The 13,398-nt window shown below is 50.3% G+C and overlaps 1 protein-coding gene across 2 annotated transcripts in view; it reads left to right on the top strand.

Moving 5' to 3' along the window:
• Nucleotides 1-12,868, top strand: part of ANKRD13B (ankyrin repeat domain 13B) — a 36,547-nt gene extending 23,679 nt beyond the window's left edge. For both annotated transcript variants that reach the window (XM_083715146.1, XM_083715145.1), the window contains exons 10-15: nt 2,421-2,551; nt 2,704-2,861; nt 3,924-4,082; nt 5,287-5,450; nt 7,097-7,173; nt 8,795-12,868. In XM_083715146.1, coding sequence (XP_083571272.1) covers nt 2,421-2,551; nt 2,704-2,861; nt 3,924-4,082; nt 5,287-5,450; nt 7,097-7,173; nt 8,795-9,017 — 912 coding nt within the window. In that variant the 3' untranslated portion in view covers nt 9,018-12,868. The remainder of the gene's footprint in view (nt 1-2,420; nt 2,552-2,703; nt 2,862-3,923; nt 4,083-5,286; nt 5,451-7,096; nt 7,174-8,794) is intronic.
• The last annotated feature ends 530 nt before the right edge of the window (nt 12,869-13,398 follow it).

The following is a 13,398-nucleotide window of genomic DNA, read 5'->3' as shown; positions in this document are numbered from 1 at the left end:
GCGACCTAAATGATGAAGGGCCTGGAAACCAAGCCTGATGAGGAATGGTTGAAGGAGCTGGGTATGTCTAGCCTGGAAAAGAGGAGACTGAGAAGAGACAGGAAAGCCATCTCCCAATATTTCAAGGACTGTCACTTGGAAGATGGAGCAAGCTTGTTTTCTCCTGCACTGGAGGATAGGATCCAAACCAATGGATTCCAGTTGAGATTCCAACGTCAGGTAGAACTTTCTGATGGTAGAAGCCCTTCAGCAGCAGAACTCCTGCATCAGGGGTTTTAAGCAGAGCTCAGCTGTCCACCCACCTGGGATTGTTTAGCCGCGCTTCCGGAATTGGAGGAGCTTGGACCCCATGACCCCAGGGGGTCCCTTTCCAACTCTCCAATTCTGTTGTATTCTCAGAGTGTTGCAAAAGAACGATGTCAATCAACATTTGATGATCTCATAGGCGCCGACTCCATGGGGCCTGAGGGGGCCCGAGCCCCCTCAAAAATTCATTTGGGGGGGCTCTGCCCCCCCAATAATTTAAGAAAATTATTAGTTATATTATGCTTTGTAAAATCACAAAATTATGTTGGTATTTTTTATTTTCCTTGTTTGACAATAGTTACCTTTTAAAATACATTCAGTGATGAAAACAAAAAAAATTCCTTCCAGTAGCACCTTAAAGACCAACTAAGTCAGTTCTTGGTATGAGCTTTCGTGTGCATGCACACTTCTTCAGATAGGTATCTGAAGAAGTGTGCATGCACACGAAAGCTCATACCAAGAACTGACTTAGTTGGTCTTTAAGGTGCTACTGGAAGGAATTTTTTTTGTTTTGACTATGGCAGACCAACACGGCTACCTATCTGTATTCAGTAATGAGTTAAAACAAAGCCACTCCCGATCTAGAGAGGGGGTGGGGTTGCGGGCTCTCGACCCATCAACAATCTCGCGGGGCTGGCATCAGACGCCAGCCCCGTGAGAAGCGGGGATTCCCCCTAGCTCATTAATATTCACCGCCCACGGCGGCAGCCAATTGGCTGCCGCAAAGGGCGGGCCCTCACAGGTTCACTTAAGGTCGGGCAGCCCGGGGCTCGCCCCTTTCGTTCCCCCAGCAGCAGCGGTTTGGAGGTCTTGGGCCCCCCCAATATTTTTTATAAGTCGGTATGGGCCCCCGCCCCCCAATATTTTTCATAAGTCGGCGCCCCTGGATGATCTCCTTCTACCGGTCCACAATAGAAAGTGTCCTTTCATACTGCATCACGGTGTGGTACGCTGGTTTGACATCAACTGATAGGAAGTGCCTACGGAGGGTGGTAGGGACGCGGGTGGCACTGTGGGTTAAACCACAGAGCCTAGGGCTTGCCAATCAGAAGGTCGGCGGTTCGAATCCCCGCGACGGGGTGAGCTCCCGTTGCTCGGTCCCTGCTCCTGCCAACCTAGCAGTTCGAAAACACGTCAAAGTGCAAGTAGATAAATAGGTACCGCTCCGGCAGGAAGGTAAACAGTGTTTCCGTGTGCTGCTCTGGTTCGCCGGAAGCGGCTTAGTCATGCCGGCCACATGACCCGGAAGCTGTACGCCGGCTCCCTCGGCCAGTAAAGCAAGATGAGCGCCGCAACCCCAGAGTCGGCCACGACTGGACCTAATGGTCAGGGGTCCCTTTACCTTTACAGAGGGTGGTGAATACAGCACAATATATTATGGGCTGTCCCGTGAATCTGCTGGATGAAATAGCGGAAGAACTTTGCCCCAGGAGAGTGAGGAAAATTCTCAGGGATGATTATTCACACCCTGGCCGGCACTTTCTTGATCTCCTGCCCTCAGGCAGAAGATACAGAAGCCTGATTAGTTGCACCAACAGGGTAAAGAACAGCTTCTGTCCGTGGGCTGTTAGGCTGCTGAATGAAAAGATAACAACAGGGCAACTGACTTTTGGGTTTGGTGGGTGTGCGTCAGTAAACAAGGGGAATTAAGACTAAGAGAGCTGACAGAAATGGTTGAATATGTGGAATTAGCAAAACTGACCCACAGAATCCGTAACCAAGAGGAAATAAAGTTCAGAAGTGAATGGAGTAAATGTGTGGAGTATATACGTAATAATTGTAGAAGTTTAAAGACTGTAGTAGGATTAATATAAATCTTATGACATGAGTAGGATGATGTTAAGAATATGTGAAAAAAAAGAAATATTAATATGAAAACCTCTGAAGGATGGGAGGGAAGTCCGTGCTCGATAGAGCGTTGAGAAAATAAGTGTACATAAGACTGTAGAACATTAGTGTATTCATTTTGTTTTGTTTGTGTTAAAGAAAACTTAATAAAAAGGATTTTAAAAAAGAAAGACTAAGAGATCTGAGTGTGGAGTGCTTGTGTAATCTCACTGTATACAAGTGACAATAAAGTATTTCAATTCCAATTCCATTCTCTCTCCCCGCAGGCTCTCATCACGCAAACATTGAGCCATGCCAACCCCACAGCCATCACGCCAGAGGAATACTTCAACCCCACTTTCGAGCTGGGCAGCCGAGATATGGGGCGCCCCATTGAACTCACCACCAAGACGCAGAAGTGAGGCAGGCTGGCTGGCTGGGTGGGTGGCAGGGAGGGAGGGAGGGATAGAGATCCTCCTTTGAGTGGGCTGGGGGTGAAGGACAGCCCAGGGTTCACAGTCTCTCTCTCCCCCCACCCCCCTCTTGGGCTTCTCTGTCTCCCTTGGTCAGGTTCAAGGCGAAGTTGTGGCTCTGCGAAGACCACCCTCTCTCGCTGGCTGAGCAGGTGGCCCCCATCATTGACCTGATGGCCGTCAGCAACGCCCTCTTTGCCAAGCTGAGGGACTTCATCACTCTGCGCCTGCCCCCGGGCTTCCCTGTGAAAATAGGTGAGGAGACGACCCCCCCCCCCCGGGCAGAGCTGGGCTGGTTGGTCCTTGCCCTTCACGCTGGGTATTGCAGCGGGTTGGTCTACGTGGCCCTCAAGGTCCCTTGCAGCTCCACGACTTTACAAAATGCTCCTTTCCCTCCGGGCAAGAGAGCCCAGAAATCATGGAGTTGGAAGGGGGTCCCAGGGTCATCTAGTCCAACCCCCCTTCAGTGCAGGAATCACGGCTAATTCTGGGGAGGCAGGGCTGTAGACAACACTGGGTGTGTTCACATTCGTGGCCTGAAATGCCGAGAGGTCCTCCCCTCTGTCCTCGGCTGGATTTTGAACTGCATTTACGCTGAGGTTTTCTCATCAATATAGGGACTGGAGATGTCACACCCAACATGCAGGGCTTTTCTTATTCTTTCCCCCCTGTAACACCCCCTCCCAATTCCTATTCACAAACCTGTCATCTGCCCACCTGGAGGTGCACTCCATTGTCTTCAGAGACAGATGGATGCCAACCCAGATAGGACCTTAAGGTCCACAAATAACAACACTTTGGAGGTCCCAAGCCTCAAGGAGGTTAGATTGGTCTCAACTAGGGCCAGGGCCTTTTCAGCACTGGCCCCAACATGGTGGAACGCTCTGTCCCAAGAGACCAGGGCCCTGCGGGATTTGACATCTTTCCGCAGGGCCTGCAAGATAGAGCTGTTCCACCAGGCCTTTCGTTTGGACTTGGACTGACCCTTATGTTTCCCTCCCCTTATGGTTTTGATTTATCAGCTACTTTAAAATGAGGCTACATTTTAAATTGCATTTTAACCTGTATTTTAAATTGGGTTTTTTTTTCTTTTCTCCTCCCCTCTCTTTTTCTCCTATTATGTTTTTACTGTGATTTTGTTGGTGTTAGCCACCCTGAGCCCAGGGAGGGCAGGGTATAAATAACATGTATTATTATTATTATTATTATTATCATCATCATCATCATCATGCCTATACAAATTGGTGGCTCTACTCTGAGTAGGACTAACATTCCATAAAACCCCTAATCTCTCTTGTTCTCTCCCCACCCGGCTAGAAATCCCCATTTTCCACATCCTCAATGCCCGCATCACCTTTGGAAACCTCAACGGCTGCGATGAAGCCGTGGTCTCGATCCGAGGGGCCGGCAGCCCTGGCAGTGATGCCCCGTCGCCAGGCAGTGACCGCTCCAGCATAAGCAGCTCCAGCTCTCTTGGTACGTTGGGGGGCAGAGGAGGAACATACGGGGAACCTGCTGGATCAGGCCCATGTCCCATCTGCTTCAGCCTCCTCTTCTCACAGTCGCCAACCAGATGCAAGGAGGACTTGAACACAAGACCCCTCTCCCCTCCTGCAGTTTCCAGCAACTGGGATTTAGAAACTTTGCTGCCACTGTCTGTGTAGGCAGAGCAGAGCCATTGTGGCTGGCGGCCATCGATAGCCCTTCCTTACTCCACAAATTTCTCCAGTCCTCTTATAAACCCATTTTGGTTGTTGATTGTCACTGCCTCCTGTGGCAGTGAGTTCCATAGATGAGCTATGTGCTGTTTGAAGAAACAGCTGGGAGCCTTTGGAGGGGGGGGGTCCCCTCAGCTGTATGAGGCACGAGGAAAATGGATGTAAATGGGGGGGGGTTTAAAGGGAATGGAGGGGGTATGAAGCAAGATAGAAAATCCTCAATGCACCCAGAAGGAATCATAACACCACTTAGGGGCCATGTGCCCAAAATTGCTTCGGAAGTTTCAGAAACAAAATTATAATAATCAGTGCAGTTTGGAAACAAGTGGTCAAAACCACCTTCTCCTTCTCCTTCTTCTCCTTCTTCAGCCTTCAGCAGCAATCACTCGTAGCCGAGTAAGATTGTCTTCCATAAACACGGTTTTAACAATAAGTCTGTATGTGTCTGTGGAGGCCATTTCTGGATCCACACGTCCTTCCGCAGTGGGGACATTGGTTTCTGGGCAGGAGTTGATCACTGTGTGGATTTGCCAAGTGTGCCTTCCTCCTAGCACGTTTCTCCCTTGCATCCTGAGTTTGAGTGTCTTCAAAGCCCATGACACCCAGTAAAGGCTGTTCTCCACTGCAGTCTCAAAAGATGCAGCCCTCCATCTTGATTCAAGATGGCGCCTGACCGTCTCTCCACATACAGGCAGGAATCTGCTCCTTGGTCTAGGAAGCTCTCCTGCAAAACCTGATTCCAGCAAACAGAAAAACCACCTTCCAAAATACAGAGCAGATCCATAGCGGAGGAAACCAGAGGAAACTCAGGGCAGAAGTCCGAGGCCCCATTCGGCAGGGCAAGGGAGAGGGTGCAGGTATATTTTCCAGGGGTAGGGAGGAAGAGGAGCAAGGCGTGATGAAGCGAGACCTCTTTGACAGGGGGGATGTGCTGTGGCTTTGATCCTCTCCATACCCCCCAGGCTCCTGCCGGTGCTATGAGATGGACCCGTCTCTGTTCGAGGCCCCGCGAGGCTACAGCGTCATTGGGACCCATCCGGAGCCCCTGCGAGGAGAAGACGACGACGACCTCCTCCAATTCGCCATCCAGCAGAGTTTGCTAGAAGCTGGGAGCGAGTATGACCAGGTGGGCCTCTCCATCCCTCCCCTATTCCCCGAGACCAGAGTTGTAGGGCTTGGGGGATGTGTTATTCTGCATGCAGAAGAGCCACTGGGAGCCCCCCCCTTCTGGCGTCTCAAAGGACCTCCAGGAGCCTGGCTGGTGGGGAGAGCTTTGTGTAGGGGAGGTGATGCCATTCAGGGGAGAGCGAGAGTAATCTGCTAAATCAAGGCTGGGGAACCTAGTGAGAACCTGTCAGTGGCTGCACAAACCAGACATGGCTCTCATCCGTATGTGCATTGTTGCTTCCAGGCAAGGAGGCATCATTACACAGGCCAGTGAGACGTCTGGTCTGCAGACAGTCCCAAGGGCTGGTTTGGTTGCAACAATCAACTATGGTTTGCTGTGACATGCAGTGGTTCTGGGCTCTCACTCTCCTCCCTCTTTTCTCCCGGTGTGTCTGTTTCAGTCTGCAACGTCCCTTCATGCTTGAACCCTAAACTGTGGTTGATCTTACCGTTGAAAGGGAATGAGCCAGCTTCAGAAACTGTGGTTTCGGCAAACCACAGTTGAACAAAGTATGCTTAAGACTAGCTGTTGTGTTCTGAAGGCAAAGGAAGGACTGGACCCTGATTAATACAATAGACACGAGGCTTGACCAGCAACACCCTGGGAGAAAGTGTGCATCCCACTCCCTGGCCCAGGCTCGTTTTTATTAACAAAAGAACTTTAACACAGCATTTGTAAGAACCAATCAGATTTCCTCTGAGCATTTCAAGAAATCCCCATGTGGGGACAAAGTCAGATCAGAGGAAGCCTCTTAACTACAAAGAACTATTTCCTATTTGAGCATGCATACATGTTTAGGCTAAATAAACAGGAACCAAGGAGGACTGCATGTAGCAAAACCTGGAGATCATAAAAGGACAGACAGGCATTTTACCACCCCCATGTGAATTCTGTTCCTGGCCCTAAGATCTACCTAAAGATTAACAAAAGCTACATCAAAGCTACCTCTTTATCATGTACAGTGGTACCTCAGGTTACATGCGCTTCAGGTTACAGACTCCCCTAACCCAGAAATAGTGTTTCAGGTGAAGAACTTTGCTTCAGGATGAGAACAGAAATCGTGCTCCAGCGACAGCAGGAGGCCCCATTAGCTAAAGTGGTGCTTCAGGTTAAGAACAGTTTCAGGTTAAGTACGGACCTCTGGAACGAATTAAGTACTTAACCCGAGGTACCACTGTACCCAGGATGCCTGGTGAAGCAACTGGTCTTGTGTAGAATGCTTTATACGTACTGTCAGGCATAGAGAAAATGGGGCAGAGATGCAGAGGCTTGTGGGATTGGAGCAGAAATCATGTCAATGACTCAAACCCAGCCAAAGTAATGCTTTCACCGCTAACACAATGGTTTGCTTCATTTTTCATAATTCCTCATAGCAATTCCACATGACCACCACAACTAACCATGGTTTGTTCCGATTGGGACGTAACACTAAACTGTGGTCAGCTGAAAATGGAAGGAGAACCTTCCTGTTTCTTCCACTTGTATGCAGAACGCTAAACTGCAGTACTAAAGCGGGCAGAAAAGTGAGGGTCCGAGCTCTCAGGTGCATCAAGGAGCAAATGTCTTCTGCCTCCTTCCACCTCCTCCCCTCTCTTCCCCTGCAGGTTACCATTTGGGAGGCCCTGACGAACAGCAAGCCAGGCACCCACCCACTGTCCCAAGACGGGCGCAAAGTCGACAGGTGAGCGCAGGATGCTTCTGACAACATCCCTTCTCCATCTCTGGGGTCTCCACACCAGGGGCGGACAAACTTCACGCTGGTCAGATCTGCTTAAGGTTTCTTTAACAGAACCCCCAAACCCTCCAGCCAGAACCAATTGCAAAAGATACATTGGGGAAAACTTTTAAGAACAGAGTGCCTCTGAGCTCAGGGATTTGTTTTCAACACTGAGCTGATGCAAAAGTCCATTCCTAGTTAGCAAAAGATTTGTTTTTGATTCAGAGACCTAATTGGACCATGAGGCATTCCCACTGTCGTTTGTCTCCCAGTTGTTGACTCCCAGTTGTTTGTCAACATCCACAAAGAGCCTTGTTTTACTTTAAAGGCTTGACACATTTTCTTAAGGCCCCAAGCTTTTGTGGACCAGAGCCCACTTCATTCGTAAAAGAAGAATATATTTTATTATGGTATAAGCATTAAGAACACCAGAAGATGGAACTGGCAAAATTGTATAGAGGCGGAGAAGAGTTAACCTTTTTAAGTGGTTACTGGTTTTGTATTGTAATATGTTGAAAGAGGGAACAAGGTGAAGGGTTGTATTTTTCAACGTTGTCTTGGCAGTAGATGTTCTTGTCCATGGCTGGTTGGTGGGTGGGATCCAGTATTCAATGTAGTAAATGCAGTAAAACTGTCCATTCTCACATCAGAAGAGCTGGTGGGACATTTGGTTGGCCAATGTGAGAACAGGATGCTGGACTCATTCCTTTCAGAACCACAGAATCATAGAATTTGTAGAATCGGAAGGGACCATGAGGGTCATCTAGTCTTTGCAATGCGGGAATATTTTGGCTTGGCCTGATCCAGCAGGCTCTGCTCTTTAACGCTAGCTATGGAATTCAGCTTTGGGAGAAACTCGTTTTTGTTTGTAAGAGACAAGTTCCTAGCCCTCATGATTCTGTGAGAACAGGATGCCGGACTCGAGGAGCCCTCTTTGGCCTGTTCCAACAGGACTCTTCCCGCATCCTCACAAAGTGAAATAAATCAAAATCTGTGTATCTTATACAGTGGTACCTTGGTTCCCAAACGGCTTGGCTCCTGAACAAATCAGCTCCCAAACATCACAAACCTGCAAGCACCGTATTTTTCGCCCTATAAGACGCACCAGATCACAAGATGCACCTAGTTTTTGGAGGAGGAAAAGAAGAAAAAAAATATTCTGAATCTCAGAAGCCAGAACAGCAAGAGGGATCGCTGCGCAGTGAAAGCAGCAATCCCTCTTGCTGTTCTGGCTTCTCTGATGCCTGCATTCGCTCCATAACACACACACACATTTCCCCTTACTTTTTAGAAGGGAAAAAGTGAGTCTTATAGAGCAAAAAATACGGTAAGTGTTCTGGTTTGTGGACGTTTTTTGGAAGATGAATGTCTTTTGGCTGTCAGCAATGTTTTCGGGGCCAATCAGAAGCCATGCCTTGGTTTGTGAACGGATTTGGAAGTCAAACGGATTTCCAGAATGGATGGAGTTTGGGAGCCAAGGTACTACTGTAATTCCATTCCGGCAGCAGAATTAAGTCTCCCCTTGACCGATATCATTTAACTGAATTGCCAACTTAAGCAGCCTCTCTTTCCTTTGCTCCTCCAGGACGCCCCAGCACACGCCCCCGCCCCACCCCGCAACCCCACAGCAGCCCCCCGCGGTGCCCACGGCGGGCAGGGGGCCCAGCCACCCGCTGCCCAGTTACGCAGAGCAACTCCGCCTGGCCATGGAGCTGTCTGCAAAGGAGCAAGAGGAGGCCGAGCGACGCTCGCGGCAGGAAGAGGAGGAGTTCGAGCGGATCCTGCGCCTCTCACTCACCGAACAGTAGCAGAACACCCCCCCACACCCAATGATCCGGGGAGGGGGGCGCTGCGTGATGGTGGGGAGCCAGCAGCACCCATGCACAATCCCCTGGCCTGCCTCCAGGTGGCGCCAGAGCTCCGCAGACTCTGAGGACCCCCCCTTTCTATTCTCAGCCATGCCAAGTGACTTATCAGCAAGGATTTGAGGTGGGGGGGCAGGAATGGAAGAATTTGGGGGGCGGGGGAGGGGCGTAGAAATACTGACCCGACTGGGGAGGCGCCAAATGCGCTCCGCCTCCCCAACACTGAGCCATTTAACAGCCCTCCCCACTCCTCTATGGGGGGGGGTGGCTGGGCAGGTAAGTCTCAACGAACTGGAGGTTTTTGCACCCCGGAGGCACTTAGGGGAGCAAAGTGGGGGGGGGGGAGAAGAGAAGCAGAAATGCATGCTCCCCCCAAAAACACACACACTCAGAACACTTCATCCCTGTCTCTGTACAGCCTGCCAGACTTAGCTGGGTGTCTTCCCCATCCTGCGGTGGGCAGGATCCGTCCTCATGGTTATGCATTGCCCATGAAAAGCATCCCACCCTCCCAGGGGCAGGGGGGCGGCTGTGTGTGTTTCTGCAATTCTGGGCACCAGCAGAATATAGGAAAGAGAGCGGGAATCAATGTCGGAACAGAGTGGATATTTTTGGGGGGTGGGGGGGTTGCTATGCAGCAGCCACTGCCTTTAGAAGTTGGGGACATTCGTGGGTGGAAATAGGAGCTGTTTAATGTCCTACGTTCTCTGATCTTAGTTAACTCGCCAGCCTAGATGGCTTTGAAAGAGAACTGGACAAATTACTGGAACAGGCTCCTCTCACATTCTTAATACAGTCGTACCTCTGTTCTCAAATGGCGTCCGTTCTAGGAGTGCGTTCAACTTCCAAAAACGTTCAAAAACCAGGATGTGGCTTCTGCCAATCGGAAGTCGGAGAAGCCATGTCAGACGTTTGGGTTCCAAAAATAGTTCGCAAACCAGAACACTCACTTCCGGGTTTGCGGCATTTGGGGGCCAAAACGTTCGAGAACTAAGCTGTTTGAAAACCAAGGTACGACTGTAATAATAATTTGAAATAATATTTTTTTTCAATTTATATCCTACCCATCTGGCTGGGTTTCCCCAGCCGCTCTGGGCAGCTTACAACATATAGAAAAACACAACAAAACATCAAACATTAAGAAACAGAGTATCTTATACAGACTATAAATAAACCAATAAATTGATAGAAAGCAATAACAATAATACCCCCCCCTCCAAAAACCCCCTCACCAACTGCTATTAGATCTGGGAGGAAGACAGAAGTTATTAGCTCTGGAGGGGGGAATTTAAAAATAGAAAATTAAAATTAATTGGAGCCATAGAATTGTAGAGTTGGAAGGAATCCCAAAGGATCATTTAGTCCACCCTACCCCACCCCCCGGTGTTGCAGGAGTCACAGTTTAAGAATCCAGATTATGGAAAATTAGCGTTAGACAGGTTAAAACACCTTCTCCTCAAGTGCTGCTTAATCTCTCCAGCGCCAGTCTTCAAAGCAGTCTGTGGGGCTGCTCATTATTTACTAACTAACTAACTAACCAGGAGAGAATTTAATGTCATATTTAGCTAACAGCTTTCATTTAAAAGCAGCAAGTTTCTAGCCCTCATTGGCCCCAGAAATAATGTGGCTGATGGGCAGGAAAGCAGAGTGACAAGGTGGAGTCGTGGGGTTGCTCACAGAGTAGACCCTTGAAATTAATGGACCCAAGTCAGTCATATCTATTCGCTCCAATGGGTCTACTCTGAGGAGGAGCAGCTTTGAGCACAACTCCATGGTTCCGGCTCCATCCAAAATGTATTGATTTATTCCCCGTGCCTGGGAGAAACCATCAATGTCACAAGCGGGGGGGGGGGGGCAGAATAAAAGGGCAGAATGGATAGGTATTGTAAAGGGACTTTAGCGCTGCATAGTTGGAAGGGATCCGTGGATCATCTACTCCAACCTCTTGCAATGCCGGAATTGCAGCAAGGAGTTGGTTTAAGTTGAAAACATTGCACACCTTGATAGCACACAGCCTCCCCCTTCCCTGCGGTGGGTCTTCCCCTCACAAGCCTTTTTTTAAAACTTGCGCTTGAATCAGAGCAGGAAAATTGGTGCCCAGCTATGGAGAGAAGCAGGAGATGATTGGCAAGGAAGGACGGCGGTGGGCGGGGCTAGGGGAAAGTAGGCGGAGCAAAGGATGCAAATTTTACCTGTGTTCACTCTGCTCTATCCTCCATCCGAGAGGCAGGATCAGAGCTCCAGGATGCAGTTCCAGGCAGAAATCTTCAAGCAGAGTAAAAAGCAGGGGCAGTGAGGGGTGTGGCCTGTAGGGAGAGGGTGGGGCCAGGGAGGTGGGGCCTCTAGGCAGAGGTGGGGCTAAGGAAGGGGTGGGGCCTGGGGATTCCAAGGGCCCAATAGAGGCAGGATGGGAGGGATGCCACTTTCAGCCCTGCATTTTGAAAGTCCACAGCACTGGGATAATTTAACCTGGAGGTGGATCCTGGAGATAAATTCTAGATTATTTTAATTTGGAAATTGTAATTCAGCCAGTAGCCTGTGCCCTCCCCTGTTGCCCAGCACCAAGTGCACTTACGAACCCTGCTCTTCAAAAACCCAGGTCTCTCCTGCCTGATTCCCGACCCTCCCTGTTTGGTATCAATGCTGCAAGGCTGTTTTTGCCTAAACATGGCTTCCAAACTCCAAAGGGAGGGCAAGGGGAAGCCTAAGTGCCAGGGATGGGGGGAGGAAGCAACGCCCCCCCCCCAGCCCCAGGAAGTGGGCAAGCTTCCCTTGACATCTCCAGGGCTCCTGTTGCTGCCTACACCTGAGTCAGTGTAAATGGGCAGGTTGGTTTTGAAGGCGGAGACATGTGCAGCTTGGTGCCTCCTAGCAGCGAAGAACCGTAGAGTCGAAAGGGACCCCTGATGGTCATCTAGCCCAACCCCCTGCGATGCTGGAATCTCAACGTGATCATACACACCAGGTGCCCACCCAAGCTGCGCTTACAAACCTGCCAGGAGCCTGTTCTACCGCCAAGCAGCTCTCGCCGCCAGAAAGTTCTTCCTGATGTTGAGTCAGAATCTCCTTTCTCGTAACTTGAAGCCATGGGTTCGGGTCCTCCCTTCCGGAGCGGCAGAAAAGAAGCTTGCTCCATCCTCCATGTGACGGCCCTCAACCCGCCTCGCTGTCCTCTGCTCTCCCACAGATCCCTGCCCCAAACTCTTCGCTTCTTTTCCTCATTGAGACAGAGCTCGGAAGCTGGCAGACGTCACAGTAAACCATGGTTTGCTGAACCAGGTCAGTGGCTTTGAAGTGGAAGGTTTCAGCCATGACCGCTGGCTTTACGGGGTCTGTATCCTGCAGCTAAGGGTTTTCTCCAGTTCTTATTCCTCCCCCCTTCTCCCTGAAAAACACACCTCCCCTGGTGTAGCCCTCCTAGAGCGTCTGGAGCTCTCTGAGGTCACGACAACCCCCGTTGTTCAATGGTGCTAACCTACACACAAATACACACACACACATGCCTCTTCCTTGTCCAAAACCTTTGCCAGGCAATGGCGGGGGGCCAGAGATACGCCTAGTTCTCAGACGTGCCCCCACCTCAGCACCCCACCGAGACAAGACAAATGTGTCGTGCACAGTTTGGGGGTGGACCGGGGTTGGGGGTGGGGTGTGTGTGGCTCTTCGGAAAAGATGTGGGTCCCTAAACCCCACGAGCCAGGGGGAAGCCACTCTCTGAGGGGAGGGACCACAACAACCAGCCTGCTCAGGTGTGTTACCTACACAGAGACACAAAATAAAACCTCGTGAACCTTCGCTGTCTCCTGCCTCCATCCTTTTGGCGTCTGTTGGGAACGGGCCGTAGTGGCAGAGCGACCAGCTTGCAGGCTGAACTTCTCCAGGTACGGTTGAGAGAGATTCTGCAACTCTGAATCTGGGATCTACCATGGAGCTATGGTTTAAGAAGAAGCTCTTTCATTTTATTTATTAAAAAGGTAAAGGGACCCCTGACCATTAGGTCCAGTCGTGACCGACTCTGGGGTTGTGGCGCTCATCTCGCTTTATTGGCCGAGGGAGCCGGCGTACAGCTTCCGGGTCATGTGGCCAGCAGGACTAAGCCGCTTTTGGCGAACCAGAGCAGCGCACGGAAATGCCGTTTACCTTCCCGCCGGAGCGGTACCTATTTATCTACTTGCAGTTTGACATGCTTTCCAACTGCTAGGTTGGCAGGAGCAGGGACCGAGCAACGGGAGCTCACCCCGGCGCGGGGATTCGAACCACCAACCTTCTGATCGGCAAGTCCTAGGCTCTGTGGTTTAACCCACAGCGCCACCCATGTAAATAC

This window comes from Podarcis gaigeae (genome assembly GCF_964106915.1).
Source record: "Podarcis gaigeae genome assembly, chromosome: 15".
Lineage (NCBI taxonomy): Eukaryota > Metazoa > Chordata > Lepidosauria > Squamata > Lacertidae > Podarcis > Podarcis gaigeae.
This window is presented reverse-complemented; position numbering and strand designations above follow the sequence as displayed.